The sequence below is a fragment of the Salmo trutta genome, chromosome 36 (assembly GCF_901001165.1).
Source record: "Salmo trutta chromosome 36, fSalTru1.1, whole genome shotgun sequence".
NCBI classification, from domain to species: Eukaryota; Metazoa; Chordata; class Actinopteri; order Salmoniformes; family Salmonidae; genus Salmo; species Salmo trutta.
This window is the reverse complement of record NC_042992.1, coordinates 7,332,588-7,351,183: the sequence shown is the minus strand read 5'-3', so window position 1 is coordinate 7,351,183 and position 18,596 is coordinate 7,332,588. Positions and strand designations below refer to the sequence as shown.

The window sequence follows — 18,596 nt, the reverse complement described above, 5'->3', positions numbered from 1 at the left end:
ATAAAACATGTATCAAGAAAACAAATAATGTCCTTTTTATTTTTAGTCTCTAGGATACTTCAGAAAGAAGAACAACAATCTCTGAAATTGGTCTTGGAAACACCTTAGCAGCTCCTTGCTTGACAATTTTTTGTTCTACTTTCCTGACCTTTTTGCCAGTACTGGGAAAGGTTTTGACCACAAGCCCGACTGGCCAGTCATTTCTGTGCGCCTGACTGTCTTTCAATAAGACAACATCTCTCACTTTTACATTTGGCTTTTCTGCGTCTCTGCAGCGTTGTCAGGTACTCCTGTCTCCACCTTTTCCAAAAGGTGTCAGCAAGACACTGGACTTGTTTCCACTGTTTTCCATGAAGGTCGTTCATGCTGAAGTTGGTCGTTCTGCAGCGTTGTCAGGTACTCCTGTCTCCACCTTTTTCCAAAAGGTATCAGCGAGACACTGGACTTGCTTCCACTGTTTTCCATGAAGGTCGTTCATGCTGAAGTATCCAGAAGGGGCTGAGGTAGCGCTGGTCTTTTGTGTCAGTAACATTGAGGGTGTGAGAATGGCAGGCATGTCGGGGTCGGTTGACACTGACACTAAGTGTCTCGCATTGATTATTGCCTTAACTTCAGACATAAGAGTGCTCAAGACCTCATGTGTGAGACGAGTGGAGCCCGTCTGGAACAGCATAGCATCTAGGATACGTCTGGTACCCCCAATGAGTCTCTCCCAAGAACCACCCATATGAGACGAGTGTGGGGGATTAAATATCCAAGTACATCCCTTGTCTGAGAGGCATTTAGTCAGTTCTGAGTCATTTGTGTCGATTCCCAGTTCCCTGCAGGCCCCTACAAAGTTTTTACCTTGATCAGAGCGTAGCACTTTTGCTGGACCACGGATAGAGAAAAAAACGCCTCAGTGCGTTGGTGAAGCTGGATGTGGACAGGGATTCGATGAGCTCAATATGGACTGCTCCATTAGACATACATGTAAAGAGCCCCGCCCAGCTCTTGAAGTCTGCACTACCACCTCTAGTGCGACGAGTTATGGCATTCCATGGTCCAAACACATCAAGTCCAACGCTGGTGAATGGTGGTTCAGATGTGAGTTTGTCTGCAGGCAAGTCAGACATCTTTTGGTCAACTAACCTCCCTCTAACTTTGCGGCAGGTGACACGCTTGTGAATGATACCAGAGACCAGATGTTTGCTCCCAATAATCTAGAAGCCTGCTGCTCGAATAGCTCCATCTGAAGAAATGACGGCCCTGGTGAGCCACTTGCTCGTGATAATGTCTTACCAGCAGAGTGGCGACATGATGTGTCCGTGGGATGACGAGAGGATGTTTTTTCGTCTTGTGACATGTCGGCAGAGGATAAGCGGCCTCCCACCCTCAGCAACCCATCCTCATCAATCACTGGGTTCAGCTTGTTGAGTGTACTTTGTTTTGGGAACCCTTTTCCTTTTTCAAGGCATTTAAATTCCTCTTTGACGGCTTCATGTTGCACACAGTGAACGATTGCTGTTTTGGCTTGTGACAACTCACTTGTACTGCATGGTTTATTACAGTCATGCCAGCCTCTGCAGTTGGTGTTGTCCGCACCTTCATGGAAGGGTCAGGCAACGTGAATGAGTCGTGCTGTGACGCGATGGAGAGCTTTCCAGCTTGAGAACCTCTCAAAGCGATGAGAGCCGAGTTGAGCTCCAGAAACCTTAGTGGCGAAGGCAGTGACGTCTGGTCGAATCTCTGCGTCTGCGTGAGGCTCTACAAAGGTCAAAGGTCTCAGGCTCTTGTGGATGGTAAACACCAAATATGGGAAAATACCAGCGTTCTTTAACTCCCTCTAGTGGCAGAGAAGATTCAGCTCGGTCGTTATCCAGCATCTTTTGCATGAAGTCAATAAAATGACGCTTCATGTCAGGCTTTTTGCCTAAAGTCCTGCGAAGTGATGTGAAACAGTTCATGGCCTGCTCCCTGTTATTAGGAAGGCGACGAAAAGGTCTTCATGTTGTATGGAGCAGAGTTGTCATTGATGTTGAAGAGATTCAAAAACTCTGTCTTGGCCAGAGATTTGTTGCTCTGTTCATCAAGCACTACATACATTTTGACAGCTTTCTCTCTTTTCCCAGCTGGATAAGCTTTGACTAGGCATATTTTTGAACATGATCTTGGATTGACTGCCTCACCACAGATCTCCGTACACCTTGCTCCCCGCCATGCTCTTTCTCTGCTGTAGCGGTGTCTGTATTTGAAGGGGCTGGGCCTAGATGCAGAGCAGCCAGATGTCTGTCGCTGTCGCACTCAGAGCACTTGACACCTTACAGTCTTTAGCTCTTTGCTGAGTTGACCCACAACATCGGAAACAAATGCTATTCTCTTTGAGATATGATTTGAGCTCATCTAGAGTTTTGTATCTAAACCGACGACACTTTTTAAGAGGATGAGGCTTGTTATGTATTGGGCAGTGATGGTCAGGGCTTTCAACCTTTGTCTTACTGGGTTTGGTTTGGTGGTCTGAGGACTCAGATGACACGTCTGTTTTGTCAAGTCACAGGTGTCTTGCTGCTGTACCTGGCAGGTTTCTCACTTTCCGTAGACACCTGGGTAGAGGGTGAAACTGTAGAGGGTGAAACTGGGGTCATTTCTAGTTTTCGTCTGGTTCCTGATGAATCTCGAGAAAAACGAGAATGGTGGGAATGCTACCCGATAGTCCTCCTTGTATTTGGATCCCTGTGCTATCCATTTGTCTTGTAAACTAAATGGAAGTTTCTCTACTATAGGGTTTACTCCCCCGAGATGTGTCCATATGAGCGAGGCCTGGATGGTACCCTTCTACTTTAGCACACTCCAGTTCGAGAAGAATGTCACCTAGAATGTCACCTCTTTGTTAGCCAATTTTGGAAAATCATAAATTTTCTTCAACAGTGCATTCTCGATCACTTCGGGTGTACCATAGCACTCTTCTAGTCATTGCCAGTCCATGTTAAGCTATGCAGTTGCGTTGAAAATATGGACAGATCTAATTCTCTTTGCTTGCTCAGACGACTCTGCCTCTATCCACTTGGTAATTAGATCTAACTTTTCCCTGGCTGATAAATTCTCTGGTCACATTGAGAAAGGATGCTTTCCATGCCCAATCATTTTCAGGGCGATCAACAAACTTCAGGAGTCCGGGAACTCACCATCTCACGGCGTAGGAGGTACTTGGTGAGGTCTGGTGCCACTTGTGACTCAGGCAAGCTTTGTGTGTGTGACTGAAAGTGGGCTTGTTTTCCATTTTCACCATGCTGCTGTTCATTTCTTTTGAACGGAGAGTCTCTGCTTATGCTCCGTTGTTTGCTACTTTCTAGATTGTGGCATATAGCTGGGTCAACATTAAGCTCTTGTGTCTCTACTTCAAATGGAAGTTCAGCAAAGTAGGGCCTAGCATGTTGTTGCACATACTCACAAGTACGTTGGACTGGACTTAAGGCTGTGTCCCTGTGTCTAGTTCTTTGCGAAGCTTTCTGCGTTCTGATCCTACAGCTTCTTCAAAGGCTGCAGCTTCAGCCAATGAAGCAGCAGCTGTTCTCTCAACTTGGAGAACATATAAACTAGCCTCGAGGTCAGCTTTTTGCTTCAACAAGCTGTTCTCTATTTCTGCCTTTTTGTTTCATCACAGAAGCTTCCTTCTCAGAATTGGAGACTTGGAGCACGTGCTTCGTCTGCCTTGGCGCGTGCTTTGACGGCTACAGAACTCGCCGTTGAGGATCTGCTTGACTGTTTTGCTGACCTTGATCTTGTAGACTGAAACTTGGTCCCAATGTGCTGAAGAGGCTCCTCCATCTCTCTCTGTTGAACACCTGGCTCTGATTGTTGCATGGTAGACTGCTGGTCTTCCCTAGGATCAGAAGCTTTGTTGGCTGATGAACATAGAAACATAACCACCGTGTGCAGTTATTCTTGTGCTTGAGCCCGCCGTGGTGATTTTTTAAATTCACTTTTCTGTCCTGGAATTGCGTTCCAATGCACAACTAGACAGATAGCTAACAACTAAGTCTCCAATAAACCTCTCAAGGTGTGACTTTTCTTGAATGAATATATTGAAAATGTTTGTTGTGAAAAAATGAATATTTTCAGAGGCTGAAGCGTGACAAGAAATAACTGCACCTGTCACGTCCTGACCAGTATAATGGGTGATTTGTTATTGCAGTTTGGTCAGGATGTGGCAGGGGGTGTTTTTTTTATGTGGTTCGGGGTTTGTTGGGCTATGTACTTATGTAAGAGGGGTTTTTGTTTTATGTGTTCCGGGGTTTTTTGGTCTATGTTCTATGTTAGTGTATTTCTATGTTCAGTCTAGTCTATCTATTTCTATGTTTAGTTCATTGGGTTGACCTTCAATTGGAGGCAGCTGTTCCCCGTTGCCTCTGATTGAAGGTCCTATGTATAGGGGTGTTTTTGTAATGGGATTGGTGGGTAGTTATTTCCTGTTTAGTGTCTGTGCACCTGACAGGGCTGTTTAGTGTCGTTCGTTGTTTTGTATACGTGATTTGTTTGTTTTTCCTTCTTTTAAATTAAAAAAGAAGATGAGTATACATATTCCCGCTGCATTTTGGTCCACTCCTTACGACAACCGTGACAGCACCGAAAGACCTGCACCGTAGCGTTGTTTTTAGCTGCTTCTTCTCTGCGTGTCTCTTCCTGTTTCCTTACAGTCTTTCTAAGTACCAGAAAGCTCCATGAAAATCCATCTTAACCACTGTAATAAAATAATCTGTTACCTTCTAACAGGATGGCAGCACATCCTCATTAATCTAAACACAATACCCCAAATTACAAAATGAAACAGGTTTTTAGAAATGTTTACAAATCTATTACAAACAAAAAACAGAAATACCTTATTTACATAAGTATTCAGACCCTTTGCTATGAGACCCGAAATTGAGCTCAGGTGCATTCTGTTTCCCTTGATCATCCTTGAGCCGGTCCATAACTTGATTAGAGTCCACCTGTGGTAAATTCCATTGATTGGTCATGATTTGGAAAGGCACACACCTGTCTATATAAGGCCCCACAGTTGACAGTGCATGTCAGAGCAAAAACCAAGCCATGAAGTGGAAGGAACTGTCCATAGAACTCTGAGACTGAATTTTGTCGAGGCACAGATCTGGGGATGAGTACCAAAACATTTCTGCAGCATTGAAGGTCCCCTAGAATACAGTGGCCTCTATCGTTCTTAAATGGAAGCAGTTTGGAACCACCAAGACTCTTCCTAGAGCTGGGCGCCCGGCCAAACTGAGTAATCGGCGGAGAAAGGCCTTGGTCAGGGAGGGGATTAAGAAACCGATGGTCACTCTGACAGAGTTCCAAAGTTCCTCTGTGAAGATGGGAGAACCTTCCAGAAAGACAACCATCTATACAGCACTCTACCAATCAGGCCTTTATGGTAGAGAAGCTAGATGGAAGCCACTCCTCAGTAAAAGGCACATGACAGCCCGCTTGGAGTTTGCCAAAAGGCACCTAAAGATTCTCAGACCATGAGGAACAAGATTCTCTGGTATGATAAAACCAAGATGGAACTCTTTGGCCTGAATGCCAAGTGTCACGTCTGGAGGAATCCTGGCATCATCCGTACAATGAAGCATGGTGGTGGCAGCATCATGCTGTGGGGATGTCTTTCAGCGGAAATGACTGAGGGAAAGATGAATGGCGCAAAGTACAGAGAGATGCTTGATGAAAACCTGTTCTAGAGCGCTCAGGACCTCAGACTGGGGCAAAGGTTCACCCTCCAACAGGACAACGACCCTAAGCATACAGTCAAGATAACGTAGTATTGGCTTCGGTACAAGCTTTCTGAATGTCCTTGAGTGGCCCAGTCAGATCAGGACTTGAACCCGATCGAATATCTCTGGAGAGACCTGAAAATAGCTGTGCAATGACACTCCCCATCCAGCTTGAGAGGATCTGCAGAGAAGAATGGGAGAAACTCCTCAAATACAGGTGTGCCAAGCTTGTAGGGTCATACCCAAGAAGACCCGAGGCTGTAATCGCTGCCAAAGATGCTTCAACAAGGTACTGAATACTTAAGTAAATATGATATTTCCATTATGTATTTTTTTTAATAAATTTGCAAACATTTTTAAAAACCTGTTTTTGATTTGTCATTATGGGGAATTATGTGTAGATTGAGGATACATTTTTTAAATTCTAAATCCATTTTAGAATAAGGCTGTAACATAACAAAAAGGCACCATAAGTACAAGGGGAAGTCTCATCTTTTTACCTACTAGCTTTGATTCAACTTGAACCATGAGAGTTTTTTTCGTGGCCTTATTCAATCTCTATTTAAAAATTGGTCTTGAAATCATGTACATAATTGTCAGGTGCTATAGCTTCAACATTGATAATAAAAATACAAAAAATACCCCAAAGATCCGATAAACTGAAACAGTTGTCATTAATGATATTAAATCTACTTCCAATGACCTAAGAAAGTTTTAGTCAATGTCAAGTGACAGTCACTTTTGCTGTAAAATACCATGAAGGAGAGTTGACAGGGAAGTAAAACCTAAAACCGCATTAAACCAAAAGGGGAATTGAAAGATAGAAGGCCATTCTAGGCAGATAAAACACTGTGAAATCATGGCAGGAAGGAACAGACATTATTGTGGAGTATTGGTGTTTCCTTTATTTTTTCCCCCCAGTTCTATTTTTATTGTTCTTGGTATTGGCCTGAAGGTGACACGGTAAGCCCTTCCTGTCCTAAAACCCAGTATTATGAGACTATTTACATGACCGTGTCTTGAGTAAGAGTAGAGTGGAAGGAGTGGGAGAGAATGGAAGGAGTGGGATAGAATGGAAGGAGTGGGATAGAATGGAAGGAGTGGGATAGAATGGAAGGAGTGGGAGAGAATGGAAGGAGTGAGAGAGAATGGAAGGAGTGGGATAGAATGGAAGGAGTGAGAGAGAATGGAAGGAGTGAGAGAGAATGGAAGGAGTGGGATAGAATGGAAGGAGTGAGAGAGAATGGAAGGAGTGGGATAGAATGGAAGGAGTGAGAGAGAATGGAAGGAGTGAGAGGAAGGTGATCACAGGTGTAATGGTATGACAAGTGAAACTGACAGAGAGAGGAAGATAGAGGGGCATTCAGAACTCTGACTAAGTGAAACTCTGTGGCTTCCCTCCTTCCTCTCTTTAGTAACCGTTACGCTGCTGGTGGTGGTAGTGGAAGGTGTGAGTGGCAAGTTTTGGTCCACTAGTGGTTTAAGGTTGGGTTAGGTTGGGCCTCCCGAGCCGTGCAGCGTTCTAAGACCCGGGTTTGATCCCAGGCTGTGTCACAACCGGCCGTGACCGGGAGTCCCATAGGGGTAAGGTGACTATATACAGGGTCAGTACCATATTAACAATGTACAGGGATACTGGAGTGATGGAGGTAGATATGCACTGGGGTAAGGTGACTAGGCATATACAGTTGAAGTTGGAAGTCTACATACACATTAGCCAAATACATTTAAACTCAGTTTTTCACAATTCCTGACATTTAATCCTAGTAAATATTCCCTGTTTTAGGTCAGTTAGGATCACCACTTTATTTTAAGAATGTGAAATGTCAGAATAATAGAAGAGAGTGATTTCTTTCTTTCATCACATTCCCAGTGGGTCAGAAGTTTACATACACTCAATTAGTACCTGGTAGCATTGCCTTTAAATTGTTTAACTTGGATCAAACATTTTGGGTAGCCTTCCACAAGCTTCCAACAATAAGTTGGGTGAATTTTGTCCCATTCCTCCTGACAGAGCTGGTGTAACTGAGTCAGGTTTGTAGGCCTCCTTGCTCGCACACGCTTTTTCAGTTCTGCCCACAAATTTTCTATAGGCTTGAGGACAGGGCTTTGTGATGGCCACTCCAATACCTTGACTTTCTTGTCCTTAAGCTATTTTGCCACAACTTTGGAAGTATGCTTGTGGTCATTGTCCAATTGGAAGACCCATTTGAGACCAAGCTTTAACTTCCTGACTGATGTCTTGAGATGTTGCTTCAATATATCCACCTATTTTCCTCCCTCATGATGCCATCTATTTTGTGAAGTGCACCAGTCCCTCTCGCAGCAAAGCAGCCCCACAACATAATGCTGCCACCCCCGTGTTTCACGGTTGGGATGGTGTTCTTCGGCTTGCAATTCTCTACCTTTTTCCTCCAACCATAACGATGGTCATTATGGTCAAATAGTTCTATTTTTGTTTCATCAGACCAATTGACATTTCTCCAAAAAGTACGATCTTTGTCCCCAAGTGCAGTTGCAAACTATAGTCTGGATTTTTTATGGTGGTTTTGGATCAGTGGCTTCTTCTTGCTGAGTGGCCTTTCAGGTTATGGCGATATAGGACTCGTTTTACTGTGGATATAGATACTTTTGCACCTGTTTCCTCCAGCATCTTCACAAGGTCCTTTGCTGTTGTTCTGGAATTGATTTGCACTTTTCGCTCCAAAGTACGTTCATCTCTAGGAGACAGAACACGTCTCCTTCCTGAGCGGTATGACAGCTGCGTGGTCCCATGGTGTTTATACTTGCGTACTATTGTTTGTACAGATGAATGTGGTACCTTCAGGCATTTGTAAATTGCTCCCAAGGATGAACCAGACTTGTGGAGGTCTACAATTTTTTTCTGAGGTCTTGGCTGATTTCTTTTGATTTTCCCATGATGTCAAGCAAAGAGGCACTGCGTTTGAAGGTAGGCCTTGAAATACATCCACAGATACATCTCCAATTGACTCAAATTATGTCAATTAGCCTATCAGAAGCTTCTAAAGCCATGCCATCATTTTCTGGAATTTTCCAAGCTGTTTAAAGGCACAGTCAACTTAGTGTATGTAAATTCCAGTGGGTCATAAATTGTGATACAGTGAATTATAAGTGAAATAATCTGTCTGTAAACAATTGTTGGAAAAATTACTTGTGTCATGCACAAAGTAGATGTCCTAACCGACTTGCCAAAACTATAGTTTGTTAACAAGAAATTTGCGGAGTGGTTGAAAAACAAATTTTAATGACTCCAACCTAAGTGTATGTAAACTTACGACTTCAACTGTATATAGCCCGTGTAGCCATTTTGCTTGAAAACTATTATGTGACACGTATTAATGCCAAAATAACATGCACAACAGAATATATATATTTATTTATTTATCTAAACAGGCGTTTGCCCCCCCCGCCCTAAATGACACGTCACCACTATACAACATTGTTATTGATTCCTGCATTGTTGGGTTTAGAGCTGCAAGAAAGACATTTCACTGTACCTGTGCACCTGACATTACAACGTGAAACTTAGCTATTGCAATGCTGTGAAATCCAAAATTGGAAACAACTGACTTAATGTTTTTATATGTGCAATTATTATAATTTTGTCCAAACCTGAGAATATTCTAGATATTTAGAACATTTTGTCTCTGTAGTCATCATCTGAATTATGCCCAATTGTGAGTTGACACTAACACACAATTTTGCACAATGACTAAGGAGGAAGTGAAAAGGAAGTGAAAAGTTAGCACTACATGCTAAAAAGTTCCCCACCATGCATAAATTAATACATGTTATATTTTAACCTTCTACTGCAGTGGGATAAATCAGGGTCACACAGAGTGTTTCTTGGTAGTCTTAAACAAATCTACTTAGAAACAGAAGTATACACCTCAGACACATGGTTATGGACTTAAAATAAGAAGACACCTGTACCATGTCAGATATAGAGTTGAAATGTACTAAATTTAGAGTTTGCATCCCAATATTACACTTTATATACATCACAGAAAACAGAAATACAACAAAACTGTTTGACAAAGAAACACTGGATATCATCGTAAAAAAAAAAAGAATTATGTTGATTAATTAATTATTAAATTATGAAAAATATTAATAACATTCTGACCATGAGGCAACTAGGTAATTTGACTGCAGGGAAGGGCTTCCTATGTGGGGGAGGTGAGGAGGCTGATCTTTTACAGTTTTAGATGTTCCATCTCTGGGTGAGTAGGCTATAATGATACCTTGACTCATCAGATGCGTCCCAAATGGCATCCTATTGCCTAAACGGTGCACTACCTATAGGGCTCTGGTCAAAAGTAGTGCACTATATAGGGAATAGGGTGTCACTTGGGACTCAAAATGAATAACTTTACTCATCAACTCTGTTATATTGACTGGTTTTGCCTGTTTGATGGTTTCTCTGAGGGCATAGCGGGATTTCTTACAAGCGTCCGGATTAGTGTCCCACTCCTTGAAAGCGGCAGGTGCGAATGTTGCCTGTAATCCATGGCTTCTGGTTGGGAAATGTACGTACGGTCACTGTGGGGACAACATTGTCGATGCACTTATTGATGAAGCCGGTGATTGAGGAGTATACCACCTCAAATGTCATTTTTTTTACTGACATGGCCAAGGGCTACTGGCACAATATAGAACAGAGCAATAACACGTTCTAGGTGCCTGCTCATCAGCAATAAGCAATAATATGATATCATCTTCCAAAGTCAGGCATTTGCTGGTGCATTGGCTTGATACAGTAAGGCCTTTATCAATTATATTACATATCACTATATAATTAAATGATTTGGTCTCAGATTGACAATCCCTTAGCCTATGCTAAATGGATGCACTTGACTTCATAGTTTGTGGAAACAAACACAACTGTATTATAATGTTTTTTTTGACAGACAATAACCCCTTTACCCGACAGTCTATCAAAAATAATAGCATCTTGGTGCGGTCTTTGACGCCAGAGAACAGATGCGGACGTTAGAATGGGCTTGTTCATGAAACACATTGGCTTTCCGAGCAACGATATCAAACTTGTACAACGAGATACCGGAAACATTTACCGTAGTGAACGGTATAAATGCACACGTATAACTTCAGTCTGAGTCACACGAACTAATACTGATTTTTAAATCGAAGCATTTGAAAGTGTTGTATGTTGCGATTGTTAATTTACTTGTTTTGAATTTTGAACGTTTAGTAGACTACGTTTTTTATTTTTTGTTAGAAAATGGTGGGCCGTGTTTTTGGTTGTACTATGGTATTGGGTAACCTGGGAGTGGCTCCAGTCCACAACAGACACACAATGGATAGACAGACAGGATTGGTACAATATTACCACTGCTTGGTCGGCCTTTTGATACTGTAGCTCGTAGGCAATTGATAACATGGTTTAGTGACTGTAAAATCTTGTCATTGCAGTGTGTTTTTAGTGGCCAATGTTGCTATATCGAGGTTGCTAACGTCGTTAGCTAGCTTTGCTAACCGCAGTGATATTGTTTTGCCCGAAATCTCTAGCTGGCTAGCCTACCTCCACGTTAGCGAGTAGTAGTAACACCTGAGGGAAAACTGCTTTTATACTACGAGATAGCTGCCTTTCAAAGAATATGGAAACCACTTTTGATGTAAACCATCTTTTCCCTGAAACGATTACAGTTTTGGACCAAAACCTAATTGCAGGTGGAATATCGCTGGGAAGGTAAACGTTAAGGCTTATCGTTTTCAGCAGCCAGAACAGCTTTTTTAAATTTAGCATCATTATTTTCATTTGGCAGATTATATGTAAATATAATGTGTTTGAAGCAAAAGTTTACCACCTCTGGCTACATGTGATGTTCTTTACAACAATCCGCCCTGTCGACCCAACGTCAGTTGTGCATGACGTCAATAAGTGTATCGATATGCGGCGTTCATGTCCAAGTCTGAACTAGTGGAACGTTAAAAAAAACAACAACTGGGATTTAGGAAATCTCCGACTTTCCACTTCAGTGTGTTCAAGACAACTGTGAAAATCGTTTTGATTTGTCAGCAATTCGGAATTCCAAGTCAGAAACTTTGGCATCTTTTATAGAACTCTTGACTTTCCAGACCTGAAGATAAAATGTTGATTTTTGACCTCAAATTTTTTTTTTTTTTCGAGTTCCCAGTTGTCTTGAAAGCACCACAAGAAAATGACATTTCAGACTCGCTGAACTGCCGCATTCAAAAAAGTTAGCAAGTCAGAAATGTCAGAGTTTCTACTAATCATTCAATCCCTTCCCCAGCATGCTAATGCAAAGTGACAAACTGTCTATAAAGCCTATATGTAACCTACATTTATATTCTTACATTTGGACTATTTTGGATAAAAGATCACTGAGCAGTATGAAACACTAGGCTACCATATTAGACCAATATGCTAAAATACACTTGAGATCAATAGAGCCCCACAGTGGAGGTGTCATAATGCCCATAAAACCTAGCAGTCAAACAGGGAAATGGTTCCAAGCGTTTTCCATCATTAATAGAAACACGTAAGGGCTGTGTAGGCTTACCCTGGAGTGACGTTTTGATAACCATGTAAATCTCTCTTGGACAAGGTGACTTATCAATACATTTGGCTCTACTGATTCGAAAATGCAAAGCTGAAACAATTCCCCACAAGGCTGCTTCTTGTCATTGTTGGTAGCTATCTGACTGTTCAGAATCATAACAAAGCACAGCTTCCGGCCACATCGATGAGCAAGCATCATTTTGGTGTCAGCCAACCTGTCTATAGGAGATCTCCAGGGCCCTTCCCCAGTATCTATGCCTGAGAGATTGTTTTTATTTTACCTTTATTTAACTAGGCAAGTCAGTTAAGAACAAATTCTTATTTTCAATGACGGCCTACCGGGGAACAGTGGGTTAACTGCCTTGTTCAGGGGCAGAACAACAGATTGTTACCTTGTCAGCTGGGGGGATTCAATCTTGTAACCTTTCGGTTACTAGTCCAACGCTCTAACCACTAGGCTACCTGCCACCCAGATATCTCTAATGTCCAGGAAGCTCCAATTCAAACTCCCATTAGACGGCTCTGCAAGCGTTTTAATGTCAAAATATGTTTCTCACCAAATATGGAGATTTGCTGAGCAACTATTTTCATTTACTGCCATTACGGCCGGTATTCACTTCCAAAAAAGGTATAAATTAGAAGTACATACCGGCCGTAACGGGGATCAATTAAGATGGTTGCTCAGCGAAACTCCACATTTGGTGAGTAATAAACTTATTTTGACATTAAAACGCTTGCAGAGCCGTCTAACGGGAGTTTGAATCTGAGCTTCCTGGCCGTTACTCCTCAATCACACCGACAGCGGCATTGCACTCAGTAGTACGCAGCGTCATCTGGATATGTGTACAACAAACGTTTAACATTCACCTTCTGCCACCATTTCTGTCAAGCCACCAATGCAAATGGTTCGATAAATCCAACGTACTCACCACACTGAACGCACTGCAACTGCCTCTGCAACGCAATGCTGCAAGGCAAACGCAGCGTTCCATTGGAAATGAATGTACTTCTGGTGTACCAAAATGCAATGACACTGTCGGTGTGTTCGAGGCATTTGAGAGAAGACCCGTCATACTCATCGTCAACATCTCTAACGCACAGATACTGAGGCACAGGGCCTGGTTTCCCAAAATCATCTTAGCGCTGAGTTAATCGCTAAAACCTTTCGGAGGAGCATTGTTGAATGTCAGAGCTGTTTTCCCGAAACCGTCGTTACTAAAATTGTACTTGAAAATGCTTGTTATTTACCGACTGCCTCATAGAACAGCTATGTGCGTCGTTGGATGTTTTTTTCCCCCTACTGAGTCACTTTATACACAGAAGATCTCCGCTAAACACAGAATCAAGATGTTTATCTGTCTCTCTGTGACCGCCGATTACCTCACAATGAGGTTGACTACAAATACATAGTTGCCAATGTCTTTGCCAATTGTTACAAACAAGCAAAGGTTAAAAAGATGCTTCAAATGAAAATGCAGTCATTTAAGTTAAAAGATAAATATGCTACCAACAATGCCTTCGGAAAGTATTCAGACCCTTTGACTTTTTTCACATTTTGTTACCTTACAGCCTTATTCTAAAATCGATTTAAAAAAAAAAACAATCCTCAGCAATATACACACAATACCCCATAATGACATTTTATTAAAAATAAAAAACAGAAATACCTTATTTACATAAGTATTCAGACCCTTTGCTATGAGACAGGAAATTGAGCTCACGTGCATCCTGTTCCATTGATCATCCTTGATGTTTCTACAAATTTATTGGAGTGTGCCTTTCCATGATTTGGAAAGGCACACACCTGTCTATTTAAGGTCTCACAGTTGATAGTGCATGTCAGAGCAAAAACCAAGCCGTGAGGTCGAAGGAATTGTTTGTAGAGCTCCAAGACATGATTGTGTCGAGGCACAGATCTGGGAAAGGGTACCAAAACATTTCTGCAGCATTGAAGGTCCCCAAGAACACAGTGGCCTCCATCATTCTTAAATGGAAGAAGTTTGGAACCAACAAGACTCTTCCTAGAGCTGGCTGCCCGGCCAAACTGAGCAGTCGGGGGAGAAGGGCCTTGGTCAGGGAGGCAACCAAGAACCGGATGGTCACTCTGACAGAGCTCTAGAGTTCCTCTGTGTAGATGGGAGAACCTTCCAGAAAGACAACCAGCTCTGCAGCACTCCACCAATCAGGCCTTTATGGTAGAGTGGCCAGACGGAAGCCACTCCTCAGTAAAAGGTACATGACAGCCCACTTGGAGTTTGCCAAAAGGCACATAAAGACTCTCAGACAATGAGAAACAACATTCTCTGGTCTGATGAAACCAAGATTGAACTCTTTGGCCTGAATGCCAAGTGTCACATCTGGAGGAAACCTGGCATCATCCCTACGGTGAAGCATGGTGGTGGTAGTATCATGCTGTGGGGATGATTTTCAGCAGCAGGGACTGGGAGACTAGTCAGGATCGAGGCAAAGATGAACGGAGCAAAGTACAGAGAGATCCTTGATGAAAACCTGCTCCAGAGCGCTCAGGACCTCAGACTGGGGCAAAGGTTAACCTTTCAACAGACAACTACCCTAAGCACACAGCCAAGACAACGCAGGAGTGGTTTCGGGACAGGTCTGAGTGTCCTTGAGTGGCCCAGTCAGAGCCAGGACTTGAACCTGATCGAACATCTCTGGAGAGACCTGAAAATAGCTGTGCAGCAATGCTCCCCATCCAACCTGACAGAGCTTGAGAGGATCTGCAGAGAAGAATGGGAGAAACTCCCCAAATACAGGCGTGCCAAGCTTGAAGGGTCATACCCAAGAAGACTCGAGGCTGTAATCGCTGCCAAAGGTGCTTCAACAAAGTACTGAGTAAAGGGTCTGAATAATTATGAAAATGTGATATTTCAGTTTGTAATTTTTAATGAATTAATATAATTGTAAAGAAAATGTTTTTTTTTCTTTGTCATTATGGGGTATTGTGTGTGGTTTGATGAGGTAATAAAACAATTTAATCAAATTTAGAATAAGGCTATAACCTAACAAAATGTGAAAAGTCAAGGGGCAGATTATTTTCCGAAGTCAATGTATCTATACTGAACAAGAATATAAACGCAACATGCAACAATTTCAGCAATTTTACTAAGTTACAGTTCATATATGAAATCAGTTAATTGAAATATGTTCATTAGACCCTAATCTATGGATTTCACATGAATGGGCAGGGGCGCAGTCAAGGGTGGCCCTGGGAGGGCATAGGCCCACCCACTTGGGAGCGAGGTCCACCCTTTGGGGAGCCAGGCCCAGCCATTCAAAATGAGTTTTTCCCCACAAAAAGGCTTTATTACAGACAAAAATATTCCTCAGTTTAATCATCTGCCCGGGTGGCTGGTCTCAGGCGATCCCGCAGGTGAAGAAGCTGAATTTCGAGGTCCTGGGGTGGCGTGGTTACACATGGTCTGTGGTTATGAGGCCGGTTGGACGTACTGCCAAATTCTCTAAAACGACATTGGAGGCGGCTTATGGTAGAGAAATTAACATTCATTTCTCTGGCTACAGCAACATTCCTGCAGTCAGCATGCCAATTGCACGTTCCCTCAGAAATTAAGACGTCTGTGGCATTGTGTTGTGTGACAAAACTGCACATTTTTAGAGTGGTCTTTTATTGTCCCCAGCACAAGGTGCACCTGTGTAATGATCATGCTGTTTAATCTGCTTCTTGATATGCCACATCTGTTAGGTGGATGGATTATCTTGGCAGAGGATAAATGCTCACTAACAAGGATGTAAACAATTTTGTCCACAAAATTTGAGAGAAATACGTTTTTTGTGCGTATGGAAAATTTCTGGGATCTTTTGAAACATGGGACCAACAATTTACATGTTGTGTTTTAAGGTTTTATTAGTATATTTCAATGATATTCAAATCAATTTTATGTTCATCCAATTTTGTTTCATTTGGCTACTGTCTGTAATTTTTGCCTCAATATATTTCATGATGTGTTGCCTAACAGCCTTAGATCTCTTTTACATTACACTACACATCAGAGTCATTGGACGAAGGAGTCTTCTCTGGGGGGGAGTTTTATTAACATCCCCGACGTTCAACCCAAACATTAACACGTGACGCTCGGTCTCAACATTAACACGTGACGCTCGGTCTCAACATTAACACGTGACGCTCGGTCTCAACGTGACGCTCGGTCTCAACATTAACACGTGACGCTCGGTCTCAACGTGACGCTCGGTCTCAACGTGACGCTCGGTCTCAACATTAACACGTGACGCTCGGTCTCAACATTAACACGTGACGCTCGGTCTCAACATTAACACGTGACGCTCGGTCTCAACATTAACACGTGACGCTCGGTCTCAACATTAACACGTGACGCTCGGTCTCAACATTAACACGTGACGCTCGGTCTCAACGTGACGCTCGGTCTCAACATTAACACGTGACGCTCGGTCTCAACATTAACACGTGACGCTCGGTCTCAACATTAACACGTGACGCTCGGTCTCAACGTGACGCTCAGTCTCAACATTAACACGTGACGCTCGGTCTCAACGTGATGCTCAGTCTCAACATTAACACGTGACGCTCGGTCTCAACATTAACACGTGACGCTCAGTCTCAACGTGACGCTCAGTCTCAACATTAACACGTGACGCTCGGTCTCAACATTAACACGTGATGCTCAGTCTCAACATTAACACGTGACGCTCGGTCTCAACATTAACACGTGATGCTCAGTCTCAACATTAACACGTGACGCTCGGTCTCAACATTAACACGTGACGCTCGGTCTCAACGTTAACACGTGACGCTCGGTCTCAACGTGACGCTCGGTCTCAACGTTAACACGTGACGCTCGGTCTCAACGTTAACACGTGACGCTCGGTCTCAACGTGACGCTCGGTCTCAACATTAACACGTGACGCTCAGTCTCAACATTAACACGTGACGCTCGGTCTCAACATTAACACGTGACGCTCGGTCTAAACATTAACACGTGACGCTCGGTCTCAACATTAACACGTGACGCTCGGTCTCAACATTAACACGTGACGCTCGGTCTCAACATTAACACGTGACGCTCAGTCTAAACATTAACATGTGACGCTCTGTCTCAACATTAACACGTGACGCTCTGTCTCAACATTAACACGTGACGCTCAGTCTAAACATTAACACGTGACGCTCGGTCTCAACATTAACACGTGACGCTCGGTCTCAACATTAACACGTGACGCTCGGTCTCAACATTAACACGTGACGCTCAGTCTAAACATTAACATGTGACGCTCTGTCTCAACATTAACACGTGACGCTCTGTCTCAACATTAACACGTGACGCTCTGTCTCAACATTAACACGTGACGCTCGGTCTCAACATTAACACGTGACGCTCGGTCTCAACATTAACACGTGACGCTCTGTCTCAACATTAACACGTGACGCTCTGTCTCAACATTAACACGTGACGCTCGGTCTCAACATTAACACGTGATGCTCGGTCTCAACAATAACACGCATCGCTTGCTGTAACTACTACAGTTTAGTTTAGTAGGTTGGAGACTCCATAGCTGTATGGATCTGTAACTGCTACAGTGTAGTTTAGTAGGATGGAGGCTCCATAGCTGTATGGATCTGTAACTGCTACAGTTTAGTTTAGTAGGTTGGAGACACCATAGCTGTATGGATCTGTAACTGCTACAGTGTAGTTTAGTAGGATGGAGGCTCCATAGCTGTATGGATCTGTAACTTCTACAGTAAGGGTATCTTTTATTTTTTATTTCTGGCTGATGAAAGATGGCTGACAGCTGTAGGGAGAAGGCAGAACGGCTGACGGCTATAGGGAGAAGGCAGAATGGCTGACGGCTGTAGGGAGAAGGCAGAACGGCTGACGGCTGTAGGGAGAAGGCAGAACGGCTGACGGCTGTAGGGAGAAGGCTGACAGCTGTAGGGAGAAGGCAGAACGGCTGACGGCTGTAGGGAGAAGGCAGAACGGCTGACGGCTGTAGGGAGAAGGCAGAACGGCTGACGGCTGTAGGGAGAAGGCAGAACGGCTGACGGCTGTAGGGAGAAGGCAGAACGGCTGACGGCTGTAGGGAGAAGGCAGAACGGCTGACGGCTGTAGGGAGAAGGCAGAACGGCTGACGGCTGTAGGGAGAAGGCAGAACGGCTGTGAGCTGTAGGGAGAAGGCAGAACGGCTGTAGGGAGAAGGCAGAACGGCTGACGGCTGTAGCGGGTGGGGTTATATTCTGCCTGTTTGGCCCTGTCTGGGGGTATCATCGGATGGGG

General features: G+C 43.4%; 1 protein-coding gene across 5 annotated transcripts in view; it reads left to right on the top strand.

The window, feature by feature from the left end:
• The first annotated feature begins 11,038 nt into the window (after positions 1–11,038).
• The window catches only part of LOC115175310 (alpha-tubulin N-acetyltransferase 1), a 43,928-nt gene continuing 36,370 nt past the window's right edge, over positions 11,039–18,596 (top strand). For 2 of the 5 annotated variants that reach the window (XM_029734481.1, XM_029734483.1), the window contains exon 1: positions 11,039–11,475. In XM_029734481.1, the coding sequence (XP_029590341.1) occupies positions 11,384–11,475 (92 nt within the window). In that variant the 5' untranslated portion in view covers positions 11,039–11,383. The remainder of the gene's footprint in view (positions 11,476–18,596) is intronic. The other 3 variants (XM_029734482.1, XM_029734484.1, XM_029734480.1) reach the window with 2 other exon arrangements.